This window comes from Dermacentor andersoni, chromosome 3, assembly GCF_023375885.2.
Source record: "Dermacentor andersoni chromosome 3, qqDerAnde1_hic_scaffold, whole genome shotgun sequence".
Classification (NCBI taxonomy): Eukaryota; Metazoa; Arthropoda; class Arachnida; order Ixodida; family Ixodidae; genus Dermacentor; species Dermacentor andersoni.
In genome coordinates this window covers 187,740,503-187,754,379 of record NC_092816.1, presented here as the reverse complement: position 1 = coordinate 187,754,379, position 13,877 = coordinate 187,740,503, and the positions used below count along the sequence as shown (strand labels likewise).

General features: G+C 46.4%; 1 protein-coding gene across 2 annotated transcripts in view; it reads left to right on the top strand.

Annotated features, from left to right (window-relative positions):
- Nucleotides 1–13,877, top strand: part of LOC129382939 (uncharacterized) — a 32,481-nt gene that overhangs the window by 4,570 nt on the left and 14,034 nt on the right. For both annotated transcript variants that reach the window (XM_055067155.2, XM_055067154.2), the window contains exon 2: nt 3,066–3,101. In XM_055067155.2, the coding sequence (XP_054923130.1) occupies nt 3,066–3,101 (36 nt within the window). The remainder of the gene's footprint in view (nt 1–3,065; nt 3,102–13,877) is intronic.

Genomic DNA, 13,877 nt, shown 5'->3' with positions numbered 1-13,877 from the left:
GGAATGAAAAATATTGTTTGAGTATCTCCTAGCGACGGCAAACAACATTACCTTTCTTCTGTCTGGCTACGCGGCATCTGCATATTTTTAAATTGTGGCTAAGATTAGCTGGGGCACGCTGTATATGCTCACGCTTTTTTCAGCTCTCTACCTATACCCTCTCACCGGCTTTCCACACTTCACACATACGATTCTTTCCACTCTGAACCTCTTAATGTTAACGCATTACAAAAATCAGGACAAACGAGATTGACACAAGAAAATAATTTACTCCAATTTTGTGCAAGACAAAGCAGCTTATTTTGGCCCGACCATGCACCGGCAATGGCGTATCTTGCAGAGACGTTTTAGATTTAGCTCAAGGGCTTCAGATCCGCTGTACCAATTTTGATTGCATTTGCTAACTTTAAAAGAAAAAAAGTATATCTCGCGAATGTGCTAATAAGATAATTCAATTAGGTTGTGAAAATGTTAATAGCCAATACTGAATCTTGGAAGGAAAATCTTGCCGAGGATATTTGCCACTGTGGAACTCGGTAAAGAAAAAGAAACAATATCACAATTCCGTAAACAGCACTTAATAAGACATCTAAAGGCGACCAAATCGTGCTATGCAATATACAACTCATTTGCCAGTAGCAAATTTCCAATACCCGCCTAAGCCTTGTAACAATTTCTCGGAAGTTGGAAATATGTATGCCAACTTTAGGTACTCTAGCATGGGCATCAAAACACTATAGGCTTTCGCAGTTTCCATGATGTTCGCCGCTTTCAAAGTTCTTCTCGGGCGGAATGACATCTTGGACGCCCAGATTTCATTTAATCTGGCCGTGTTAAGGGCAAAAATGCACTAAATGGGGGCCACAGAACCTCTCAGCTGTTCTCATGTAGCCGCCATGTTACGTGCGCACAGAAACTGGACTGGACAAGGTAAATATACGTGGTAGCGAAGCTTCCATAGGAGCCCATACGTTTAAAACATGGCGGTCCATCGGCGGTTCATGGGGCTTAGCGCCATCTGTATGTGGTGGAAACACTTCCGGCGGAATAAAAAATAATGTGACGCCATGTCCGGTAAAAGCAGAAGTGACGTCATTTTGTTTGCGAAGGTGCGAAATTTTTTTCGTTGGCCTACTTTTGGAGCTATATATTCAAATGCCCCGCCATTCGACCTGATGGGTGTTTCGAGCTTTCTGCGCGGAAAGCGATGCAGAAAAGGCCAGCCGTACGGTTGTCGAAATCGCACCCCTGCACAGAACATACTTTCTTTGGAGGCCGACGAAAGCTTTAGGTGTAGAGTGCTGATCCTGTCGTCGCGCGCCAAGCCCGTCGGCCTGCGCAGTCGCACGAAAACAACTACACAATTATCTGGCGGTCGTAACTGACTACTTTTGAATGACCAGATTAAGAAGTGATGAAGCTACTCGCGTCACCAAATTCAGACAAACTTCGACAAGCAAGAAAGCACAAAATGTGAGGGGGACGTATTTCCACAGGTGAACTTTACGAGTGCGCCTTTCTGCTCATTTCAACATGTGCATTGCATTGCGAGTTTTAATGGCGCCAACGCTCCCTGTAACAATGGGCGCTGAAAAGAAATGCATTCATTAATAATAATAAAATTAAATAAACTTGTATTTTCTGAACTCTTCACGAATATATAATATTGACCAGGAATTTTATTTTCGTCGAATGAATCTAACTGTCTCGCTTTAATTAAAAAGAAACGCTTTTTTCTTTCCCAATGTTTGTTCCCTCCAAACATAGTCGCGCTTCAATCGCTGCTCCCATAACCCCCCTTGCTGATGTCGGTGACAATCTGTACTGAACCGCTTTTCGCCCGAAGCTTCGCGACCCATTTGGATCGACCTTGGATTGGACGCGGCATTGACCCATGTGAGGCTGTGGCTCGAAAAATGCTAACACTTGCGTTCACTTGGCCGTGCGCTTCAATAATTGTTGCGTAAATAATTACAAAGCAATTTTGATTTCAGTAGCACACAATTGTGTTTGTCAGCGCTTTTATCTAAAATAAAGTAGCTATACGACTTATTTAGGAGTAAAAAAAGCAAGAGATGCTTCCGGCAAAGATGAAGGCTGCTGATTTGGCTATTTGAAAAACGTCGCGGGTTCCCGCCCCCATTCGCATAAACAGCCACGTCAATTTGACGTCCAGACTTTGGAATAATTTCAGCTTGGAATACCGTGGTTTGAAACAATGTATCGGTGATTGCGAACATTTCTTACTACGATGTTTACAGCTCCGCTTATCATCCACCTTCGCAGGGCCGAATGGCCTTGAATTTGTCCACACTACAGCAATCATTTCTGCAAACACTTGCGAACCGTGGTCTTTTACGTGGATCAATGGAATCACAAATTTCAACGCCTAAACAACAGCGGTACTTTCGGAGACGCCGCATAAAGGGGCTCCTAATTAATTCGGACCTCCCGAACTTCTCCAACCTATACGCGACCATCTTTCTATTCCACCGCCGGTTGAATGTGACCGTCGCGGTCAAACCGGCCACCTCGTGGTCAGGTGCGGATGATCACAGTGAGTGAGCAACCACTTCCAGGGCTTACCTGGATGCCAAAATGCCTTTTCTTAGGCAATCCGTGTGGAAGCACCGTTGTGGCGCAGTGGCTATGAAATTACACTGCTAGGTCAAATTCCCGCAGTGGCGGTGTCATTTCTACAGGGGTGAAATGAAACAACGCCAGTGTACTGCGCATTAGGTGCAAGTTAAAGAACCCCAGGTGGTCAAAATTAATCACGAGCTCCTACTACGGGTGCCTCATAATCATATCGTAGTTTTTGCACCCAGCACCACAATATGTTTTCCCCAACCGTGCGCACTAGTAGGCTTAATCTTATGGCTAAGAAACTTCAACACGCTCAAACCGCTGCCATGCTGCGCTAGCCAGGCTCTCAACTGTGATTCTTGTAACGGTTCGGGTACATCGACTGCATTGAAACCTGTATGTGCAAAGTTGTATCGAAAGTGATGCGGAACTCTGTCAGGTGTGTGCAACAAATGTTGCGTTGTTATTCTGTTTTCCAGGAGGCACATAGACAGTGTGGTGACGCCAGATTTCACGTAAGTGTGAATGGCTTAATTGTCACTAGAAGCTGGCTGTGTGCTCGGTTTTCTTGTGCCAACACGAAACGTTGTAGAAACCATCCTGACGGCAACTTACATACATTTCCGTGCCTCTCTGTGTAGATGCTTCAATTTATTGGTTCGTCTTTTTCACGCATTTTTATAGCTCTAAGAATAGATGCACGTGGCGGTGAACAGTGTAAATAGGATTGAGAGAGGTAGCGGGGAGGGGAAGGGAGGCACATCATAGGGAGAAGGAATAGCATAGGATGAAGGAAACTGTATAAGCATTATTAGGCGTGATAACAATAAAAAATAAATGAAATAAAAGTAACTCTTTCAACATGAATGATTATACTTCTCACGTGCAGTAACTTGGGCGAAAGTGCTTGTTAGGCTTGACAGCTTCGTGTGACGTAGAACAACATACCGCCAGTACGAGAGCTCAGGGAATATTTTCAACGCTCCTAATTGAATCATAAACGTTCATCTTTCGCTACGCGCTGCGCTCATAATGCTACCCATTGTCACATAATATAGTGCCTTTGGACGGCGATGCCGTAAGCGCCGGTATGTTTGATCCCGTGGTTATGCGTCCATTGGTTGCCTTAGCTGTCCCCACTCCCTCCTTGATTACAATGCATGTGCTTGACGCCGGTGCGGCTTCGCAAGCATCTGTTTCGGCGGATATTCTAGGAAGTGAGTGGGTGGACGACACGACAATATTTCCGTAGCTTCAGAGGACATGGAAGTGCTTTCTAAGCTGATTGCGCCTTGTGCAAACGGTGCGAGCAGCGTATACGTCACTTGTGTACTTGGAGCGGAGCTGAAACTGTATTCCAATGTGTCCAAACTTTCCGCTTCTGGGTGAAATCAGAATCAGTGACCGTTGCTCCTCTCTCTTTATTTACCAATCGCAATGAAGCAGCGGCTTGCTGTTTTGTGACTAGCGTTCCTCAGCGCCGTCAATATATCACTTATTTTCTGCCTAATCACTCGCAGATGAGTGCAGTTGCGGTAACTTTGTCCTTGCCGTGCCCAAGGCTCGCAAAGTACATGCTTTGTTCTTTACAACAGCTTGTAACAAAATGTATTATGGCTCGCTTACTCTGTCTACTGTCACAAAACATTCAACTTCGAACATTCGGGCGCTGTTGGCGTAGTCGTCACTCATGCATCGGCGCATTGATTGAAGAGCACGCATATTCAGTTATTTTTGTTACGCGGGCGATATAGACGGCGTAAGTCTGAGTGTGAGTTGGTATGCATGTGTCCAGATAACGCGCGAAAAACTTACTACACCAGGCAGCGGCGCTAATCTCCTAATTTGTCACCGTGCAACATCAGGTATGCACTTGCTCTTGCCGTGGTTACCCGGTTGAAGCCTTCTGTTTGCATGTTAGAGATACAAACAGAAGACAGCCCTGGCGGATGCGCGTCCTTTCTTATCGTCAAGAAAAGCCGTGCATCGCGAAGGGCCAGCAACACAAACAGTCCCCGTGTAGCAGCGGTCCGTGAACTTGGCCACGCGTGTTCATTCCGTACCTTAAATTCCAGCCACAATTTTTGCAGCCAACTACTGCACGTCTCCCTTCTACCGTTCCACATTTTGCAACATGAATGAATGAAACTGCGTTGGCCATCAACCAGTTGGAATTCAGACAGCTGAACGCATTGTAGCAGCGTAGAAGTGGTAATGCTTTCGCACTCACACATTCGCCTGAGGCAACGCGAGGCTCCTGGCCGAAAGCGCCATCTAGTTCCTCTTGAGCAAAGTGCTCTGTGAATACTCAATAAACCTAGTTTCGAGCAGAGTTCGCTCGGGACATTGGAAAAAATTGCTCACAACAGTCGTTGGACATCTTCGAACCCTATCTTAGGGTTTGTTTTACAAGGGCTGTACCTGGTGCACACATGTTTAACTTCCCATACTGTCGCACCAGAGAGGCTGCTCCATTTTTGCCAAGCTTGATGACGATGGTGTGCGCAATATTGAAGGCAGCGGGCTAAATTTCGCGCTGCTCGTTTAACGCACTTATAACTATTCGCAGCACTTCAATACCTATTTATTCCAAAGGCCGAAATAAACTCCCATGCAATGAGCTTTGCCTAGGGAATATCCATGGCACTCCCCTTAGTTTAAGCAATCATCAACAAATGGCTTGCTTAATTTACCGACGGCACGGGGAAAACCAAATACGAAGCTCGTTTAACGAACGAAAGTATTAATAAAACGAAAGTTCAGTAATTATTTACAATGCTGTTAATTAAACCGGTAACGGTAATGTTACGGCATATATGGCACCGAAAAATACCCCATCTCCTTTGCAAATTTCACAGAATTTGCACTCGTTGTCGCGTATAGGACTCTGGCAGACATTGTGGATAACGGCACTATGATACTCTGGAGCGTTTGAAGAAATTATTTTCTGCAAATACTGTAAATAACGTTCATAGATTAAGCACGTCCTGTACGTAAGCCATGATTCTTGTTGTAACGAGATAATCTACCGCCCATAGTTCACTAAGAAGACAGAAAAAACGGACTGCGCGCCTCAGTTAAACTATGAAAATTATTAGAAAATGAGTGTCGAGTAAATATTTTCACGGCATATAATATTATTCCAAGCATTTTTGGTATACGACACCCAAAACATGACCCTTATTTTCCCGAATGCGAAATTGCTGCTGTTCTTGTCCCTTGAAGAAAGTGGGAAATTTTGCGATTCATATATCGCCTTTCAGCAGGTCGAAAACGAAGATATGGCAGTTTCGATTTAGCACCTACCTTCGAACATTTTTGAAATTTCTTGAAAGTATAGGCTTCCTGTATGTTCTATTTATGGCAGAAAGCTGGGCTAGTTGGTGGTTATTCGTATAAGGGGACATCGCACTAGCGCGTAAAAATGGATACGGACAGGAACACGAAAAAGACACACCGAACGCTAGTTCTAGTGTTTGGTGTGTCTTTTTCATGTTCCTGTCCGTGTACTTTTCTACTTGGTAGTGCGATGTCTCCTTATACGAATGTATGTTCTATGTTTGTAGAAAATTGTGAGAACAGGCATATGGCGTTTTCAAATGCTTCTAGTCGCGCGAACAGCTTCACTGTTAAAACGTGGCAGTGTACAAGTTTCAGGTTGTTGAAGTAACGGGAACCTGCACGGGCGCACTGTTAGAGTTCGGTTGGCGGCTGAACAGAAGAACCTTTGTCAGGGCAACATGTGCCCCACAGGCCTGTGTCGTTGCCAAATCTTCAAGTTGCCCCTTCTTTAGTAATCCTTGAACCTCGACGTACGAGGTGGGACGCGGGTGTAAAGCAGTACCGCTTGCACATGCGCCTGCCTCGTGTCACAGTATATAACATTTCTTGCCTAATCTTAGAGACATCAGAGATACGTACATCGGTCTGCGTCACGTGTGGACAAGAATAAACTATTTAGCACACATAAATTTATTATACTGAAAACCTTATTCTGGAACCTTCTATTATCTGGAATTCAGAACCGTTATGAACCCACGTGAACCGGTTGAAACCGCTTCGAACCGCTAGGTTTTTTGCTCAGTAGCTGAACCTGTACCGAACCGGAAAACACGAGAACATGGAACCTGAACCTGAAACAAAGCTGAAAACTGCCTCGACCGGCCAGTCGCGCGGCAATTTTGCGTGTATTCGGGGTCTTCCTTCACGCTCAGATATACTTTTATGTAGCACGTATGGCACAACAGAAAGCTGTATCGGGAGTTCTTTTTCATGTCGCTCTGCAATTTTCTCGTCGAAACCTCTAATCCAATTATAATATCTCAGAAATTGATTCATTAGGAATAATTACGTAATTACACGGAATGCAAAATATTATCTCAGTATCTCCAAGCGGCGGCAAGCAAGATTACCTTGGTGCTGCGCAGCTACGTGGCATTTGCAGATTTTTCACGTTTGACCAAATTTAAGTGGGGCACCCTGTTTATGTTAGGTCTTGTACAAGACAATTTTTTCTCCTATATTTTTGTGAGCCTAGGCATTTCAGTTCTTAAAGAGAATAGCTTTCCTATGCTTTTCTGTAGGTCAGACTTGTGGGAGTGAAGGCGAGGAAAGGCGCCAACGCAAATGGCGTGTGCTCTTAGGGGCGAGGGAGGAAAGTGCAGGGCCGAAGGTTGGGTCGTGCGTCAGCTGTCGCGGCTGGAAGGGTCACGAAGGAGGGGAGGGGGACACACTGTCGCTCGCTCGTCGCGGGAAAGCGTGTGGGGGAAAGCATAGAGTTTCCTACAACAATTACTAGAGGAAACTCTGGCGCTAGAATCCTTCAGCCACCAAGGGAACATTTGGTAGATGGATCTGTTTGATCTTCGTGCTGGTGGATTCAGGCGTTGTTGTGGTTTTGTTTATTGCTCTTTATATGCCTTCAGTGTCGTCAATTTCACCGCAATCTATACCATGCGAAGTGCAGAAGACGGCGCGAACATGCACAATCGCTACTAGCTGAAACGATTCAGATTGTGGAGGTGGCCAAATCGAAACACACCAAACGTCTCGAGGCACTAGCTGGCCCGCGATAAATTCATAAGGGCGTTTTATGTCGCTTGCCGATGCAAATGTCCGTGGCGTAACGGTTTCAATATCGGGATTCTGTGCTAGAGGTCCTGTGCTGCAATCCTGCCGTCGGACAATTTTAACGATGATTATTCAATTATTTGTTACGCAGTAATTTGTTGAAAATGATGAGTTTTACAAAGCCACGAAGCCGTTCGAAGTTAAGAGGAGCAATTTTGGGCAAAGCCGCGCACTTTCCATAATTATAATGTTGGCTGAACCGCCCCCATTGCAGTTCCCGTAGACACTAGCGCCATAGGTCCCTGCAGCGGGTATTGCATGAAACTCTATGAGGGAAATGGCTCGTGCTCCCGGCAGGCGAGTGGCGTAATGGAGCCAGAGAGAGGAGGAACGGAAGTTTTTGCGCGCTCGCCTATCGAACATCTGGCTGGCCGTCGGGTGGTGGCCCGCCTATCGTGGATGACCGGGCGGACGAAAATCCATGACGGATTCTTGTCCACGATAAATGCAGCTGCAGTTCAGGCGAGCGCTTCATAGAATGTTGATGGTGTGGACGTCAGCACACCATAGAGACAAGCGAACGCGTTCGCTCTTTGCGGCTGTAAAGAAGGAACTACGGGAAGGCGAGGGAAGGCGATGAGGAAAAGGGCATGTGCTTTCGCGCAACCGATTTGCGCGGATGGCTCCAACGCGGAGAAAGGAGGGAGAAGGGTAAAACCCCTTAAAATTCGTAAAGTAGTGACACTCTCCTCCTCCGCCTTCACTCTTCCTCGTTTCTCCTCTCATTCACGCTCCCTCCTCGACCATGGCGCCGCCTACACTGCTCGAGCGTAGCAACGGCGCCAACGTGCGCTCCTCGCCACTCCGTAGACGCTTCTCGAGCAAAAATGGCGCTGATGCACGGCGCGAGGACCCACGTGATGCTATTAGGCCAGTAACGACGTGGCGTCGGCCTTGGCCAGAGCGCATGAGGAGGAGGCGGCATTCTTCAAAGCGTGGTGGTACTTTACGAAGTTTAAGGGGCTTTAGAGAAGGGGAGGCTGTCGCTTGCTCGCTTGGGCTAATCGCTTACATTGACAATTATTGTCGACGGCCTGTGAATACCTTCCTTCGAAGGTATTGGACCACATACCAGATGGTCTGCTAACAATATATTTATGCGTGACACTTCCTAACTAAAGTGAACTCAATTGACAGTAGCAACCAGCCTGCGTTGTTGTCATTTTTATGTTACACGCGATAATCCGCGTATCGAAGACTAAGTAACCAAAACTGCTGCTAGTGCCAATGCAGTTATAGGTTTGCTGATGCTGCTAGTCACTCAGTTAACTTTCACATTACTTCAAAACAGTAAATCTACGTCGTTTCCTGAAAGACTGTTACAATGAGGTACCTCTTGTTCCGCTAGTTTGGTCCTGAGGTTCATCATCAGCTTTGTTGCACAGTCTTAAATATATAGAGGTATTAAGTTGCCCCTTTAAATTTTCAATGCAATGAAGGTGCGTGTGGCCCTAGAGAGATCAGGTCCCGTTCCCAAGAGCATTCAAGTTACTATTGCGTGAAGAAAAAAAAAAAACGGTGACCAGGTAGCAAACACACAACACATGCGCATTCTCGCAACTGTTTCATTCTGAAAGTAGCTACAAATAAATAGTTGACCAAAGTTGACGTGCCATAATACCTTAGGCGGAACTAACGGGCTAACAAAAATTTGCTATATTTAATAAAGATATTTTTCATGTAGGGGCATTTAGCGTACCGTGCTGCAGAGGCACGAAAAATCTTGATATGTGAAGACTATTGGCAGTTGACTTAGGCATTATTTCTTAGTTCTCTAATATGAAACGATTCCACTATCTCGCAGTTCAGTTGCTCTCTTTTCTATGTTAGGGTCCGTGCTACCAAAAATTGTGGGATGTATCCGTACTCGGCGAGAGTTCAGCAAGCTGGGACAGAGCTGCGTACTTCAAGGACTGGTGACGTTATCGGAGGCGTGTGTTGACACTCCTTTCACTTTGCCACATCCAAAGATTTCAGCGCGACAGAAGTATCCCTTAAACTAGATACGTACTACAAGGAACGGACAGAGAAGTGCGCTTCACTTGTAATACACCTGGACGTGCGAAAGAGTCAGTTTCGCTCATTTTTGGCCACCTGGGCGAAGGACTTCGAAATATTTATTGAGGCCGAGAATACAGTTTTATTCGGTACCGCAAGGTTGCATAGCTTAGTCTGGGCAATAATAGGGGCACATGCTGAATGACAGCGATATTTTTCTTGTGTCTTTCGATGATTTGCGCACCTTATTAGCCTCGACGGTTTCTATTAGTCTGTTAAGTGTACTCAAAATAACGTGACTATAGGGGACGTTCTCTGAGCAGAGCTGATCAAGCTGGGAAAAAGAATCTATCCAGATGTGCATCTATTATCACACGGACTAATGACTGTGCAAACTGTATTATCGTATCCCCAAAGAAACATTCGAAAGGCTGCACTCAGGTGGCAAAAAGGAGCGAAACTGCCTCTTCCACCCGTCAAGGCGCATACCAAGTGAAGCAAACTTGTTCCTACGTGTCTTCTAATGTAGGAACCTCAGTCCGGCCGTTATCGTTACCATTTGTACTATTGTTTACTTGATACCCTTGTCGTGCAGAAAATCTTACGTAGAGTAAACTGGAAGTCGCGTCAACACATGCCATTGAGAACATTAACTGTCCCTGAAAAGCGCAGCTCTATCGCACCTGGCTGTACAGTATCGGGAATGCGGATGCATCGCAACATTTTCCAGCACACGGGCCCCCTCACAACGGTAAGGGGGCCCGTGCTGAACCGTGGAATAGCGGAAGCGTTTTGTATTAGAAAACTCAAAAGAAAATGAATAAGCCGAACATCAGTAGCACTCACAGATCTGTGTTTGTATCTGCGTATCACGATAGATCAAATGGCGACGTAAGGAAAATATCTTGCTACACAGATAGAGAATTTTAGTGCGTCCGGTATTCCGGCAAGCGCAGGCGGTTCGCTGGTTGAGCGGGAACGTAAACGTGACTGGCCGGGTTGGTGGCGCCAACTGGTGGTGCAAGGCCCGACCACATGACGACATAGCCAATTACTATATTATTCTTAGCTGCTGGTGTAAATTATTGACCAGCGGCGTAACCATGTTCACATTTACGCCACTGCCGAAAATTTTCACCACCACCGAAGCAGGATATGGTGGGTTACCGCAATTTTAATTCTGTGTTTGTTTGGTTGAACTCCACGCCACCAGGCGGCTGCACTGCTCCGGCCGCTTAGTGTCCCTGTACATGCTCCTGCAGGGAGGAGATTTCCGCATAGGTTCACCAGTATGTTTCGGCTATGCAGTGAAGCCACTCCTTGCACGCCTAGTAGGCAAATGCCGCGTGGTGTTGCATGTGCTTTTTTGCGTGCTAGTGGCGAGCTACATCCACGAATTATTCGCAAGCGCTGAGCAAGGTGGCACTCTTTAATGTAGGCTACGCTCGAACCACTAGCGTAGTCGGAATGGGGCAGGGTTCCAATCCCAGAAATTTTGTTTGTGCACACGCATATACAAACACCCGCACGAACGTACATATAGGCGGGGTAGGACCCCCCTTGGTCCCCCAAAATAATATCCTGACTATGCCAGTGGCTCGAAACACGCAAAAGTTTGCATGTAAACGCGCTGTACCTTGCAACAAAAAGTGGTGCAAAGTTTTCCAGCAAGCCTGTGAAATTTCGTCACAGAGGTTGGAAGGCAAGAAATGTTTTAAAGGGTGCCTAAAGAAAACGTCACACACGCAAGGTGAACAATTACGTGAGCGCATTTCGGCGGCTGATACGAGCCGATTAACGATCGTTGCCAAAAGAACTATCGTGCTTGCAGTTATGTCAGGGGCTGCTAACAGAGCGCCATTTATCACTAACCATAATTCACAGCAGCTACGCGTTTACGATATATGCGCTGCCGACACGTAGATTTAAATGCATTTCAAATGTTCACATGCGCACATTTTATGTAAAGATTATTTTTACGATTCATTCATACCACAGACTTACTAGCTGCTTCGTAGAAACAAGTGTTCAAGTGGAAAAAGATGAAACATGGACGGGCCTCTAGGTCAAATTTATTTCGTACAAGGGAATGGATGACCAATGGCTGCATGCAGGCAGAACGGCAAGAGCGCTCGCTCTTAGTCTTGGGGGCAGAATTCAAAGCAACTGGAAAGGCAAGATGGTATTAATAGTAACAACAGGTTATTTTTATTGCGCTAATCACGTAAAGATGGCAAACTTGCAAAGTAATTAGTCACACATTGTAGACTATAGTATGACACATTTTTCTTGATCTTTACCTTCTACTCGGGTCAATTTGCTAATGCACAGGGCTTATTAAACATACAGGCATATTTTCACATTCCCCATTTCTACAAGGGCCGATCGAACAAGCAAGATATTGCGGGCGATAAATGCTGAAGCTATGGCAGCTGTCTCGTAAGCCAGAACACGCTAGGTTTTCGCTTACTAGAAAACAATGAGCACTAGTGCATCAATCAACGTTACATGAAAATTAGAACGCCAACAAAAAAAAAAAAACACAGGAGGGAAAAACAAGGTTGAAGCGGGCAAATTGTATCTGCTAGTATTTACTTTGTTTGGACACACTGTTCGAGACCCACATAGTCAGAACAACCGTACGAGCAAGACAGCGAATTAGGCTAGTTGGTAAGTTAATATTCTTGGCGTATTTGTGCGGCGCGACGCAGACGTGTCGTTCATTCTTTGTCCCGAGTCTGCGTCACGCTTCACATATACGCCAAAAATCATACAAGTGAACCCGTACGCATCTCAGCGTTAACAGGGGTGTCACTAGAGATAAATGTTGCTTTATTGTAAAGAAGGCAGAACTCACCTCTGCACACAAGGCGAACGCATCTCGCATATACTGTTCCCTTTCGGAGCCGGCCGGTTGAGGCTGATACGCAGTCGTCAGCGCACGTCTACCAGTCCGCGCGGCACCGCATAAAAAGCTTCGCCACCTTCCGTACGGTGCGTGCAGTTTGGTGCGCTGCACCCCGTCATACGGGAATGCAAGTGTCAATGCGATGTGTTTCGTACCACTTCACCAAGGGCCTTGACTTAATATCGTCGAATAACGTGCCTACAGCCTGGAGCCGCTGGTTGCCACGCACGCTCAACGGTCCGCTGATTGCAATGACGATAGAACTGACGGAAACGACGAGTCGGCATCACGCCCGTGAAGTTGGCTTCCCAGCGGCGCAGTTGAACATTCGACGTCATATTGCGCCAAGTGATAGCTCTCGGCGAATAGCGGGGCGAGTGGCGGCGGAAATGTTATGCGCAACTCTGCTCACTTCGGGAGCCTATGCATGAACACTAGGAGGGGTGCGGGAGTTGGAAGTGCGCTGCCAGCATGACGCGTTTCAGTCCGTTCGTACTCACCCGCGCAGCCGTACATTTCGGAGGCCATGCGGAGGCTTCGCGGCGGCGGCGGCAGCTGGCGCCGTCTGTTCTTAGGGAAGTGCGCAAGAGGAATGCCACTGCACTACACGCATGAAGCATACCGCGGCTTTTACTTCGTATTTACTTTGTTTTGAACGCACTGTTCTAGACCCGCATAGTCAGAACACTCGTACAAGCAACACAGCGAATTTGGCGAGTTGGTGAGTTACCATTCTTGGCGTACGTGTGCGCTGCTCATATAGACCTTTTCATCGGGCAAGGAGGATAGGGCGCGCGGCGAGCATTTCCTCCTCTCTGGCTTGTGCGATCCGGCGCAGCGCTGCTTGAAAGTATTGCTGTCGTGTGCTGCGGAACGATTTCGGAATGTTTTAGAGCGTACTTTGTGAAATTTACGCCATGTCCGTTCATATAATGTCGTCAGGGAAGCCTTTCGGTGCATCGGTAACTACAGTAGGCGGAAATATGTCTTGGGGGCGCAAAAATGTGACGCGCTTTATCAGCCCTGGTGTGTGTAGGTGTTGTGAACTATTTTGTTTATATCGGTTTTAATTCAAGAAAGAAAACCGTTGTCTCTGTATCACCGGCACGAAATGGTAAATCAGCTCACTGTCTGATCGCTTGGCGTAGGGAGTAAAACATAAAACATAAGAGCGCATGCTCAAGCACGGCCAACTTAAAGCAACCACGAAACGTCTAAGCGGCAGGACCTATCAAATATTTATGATACACCGGCA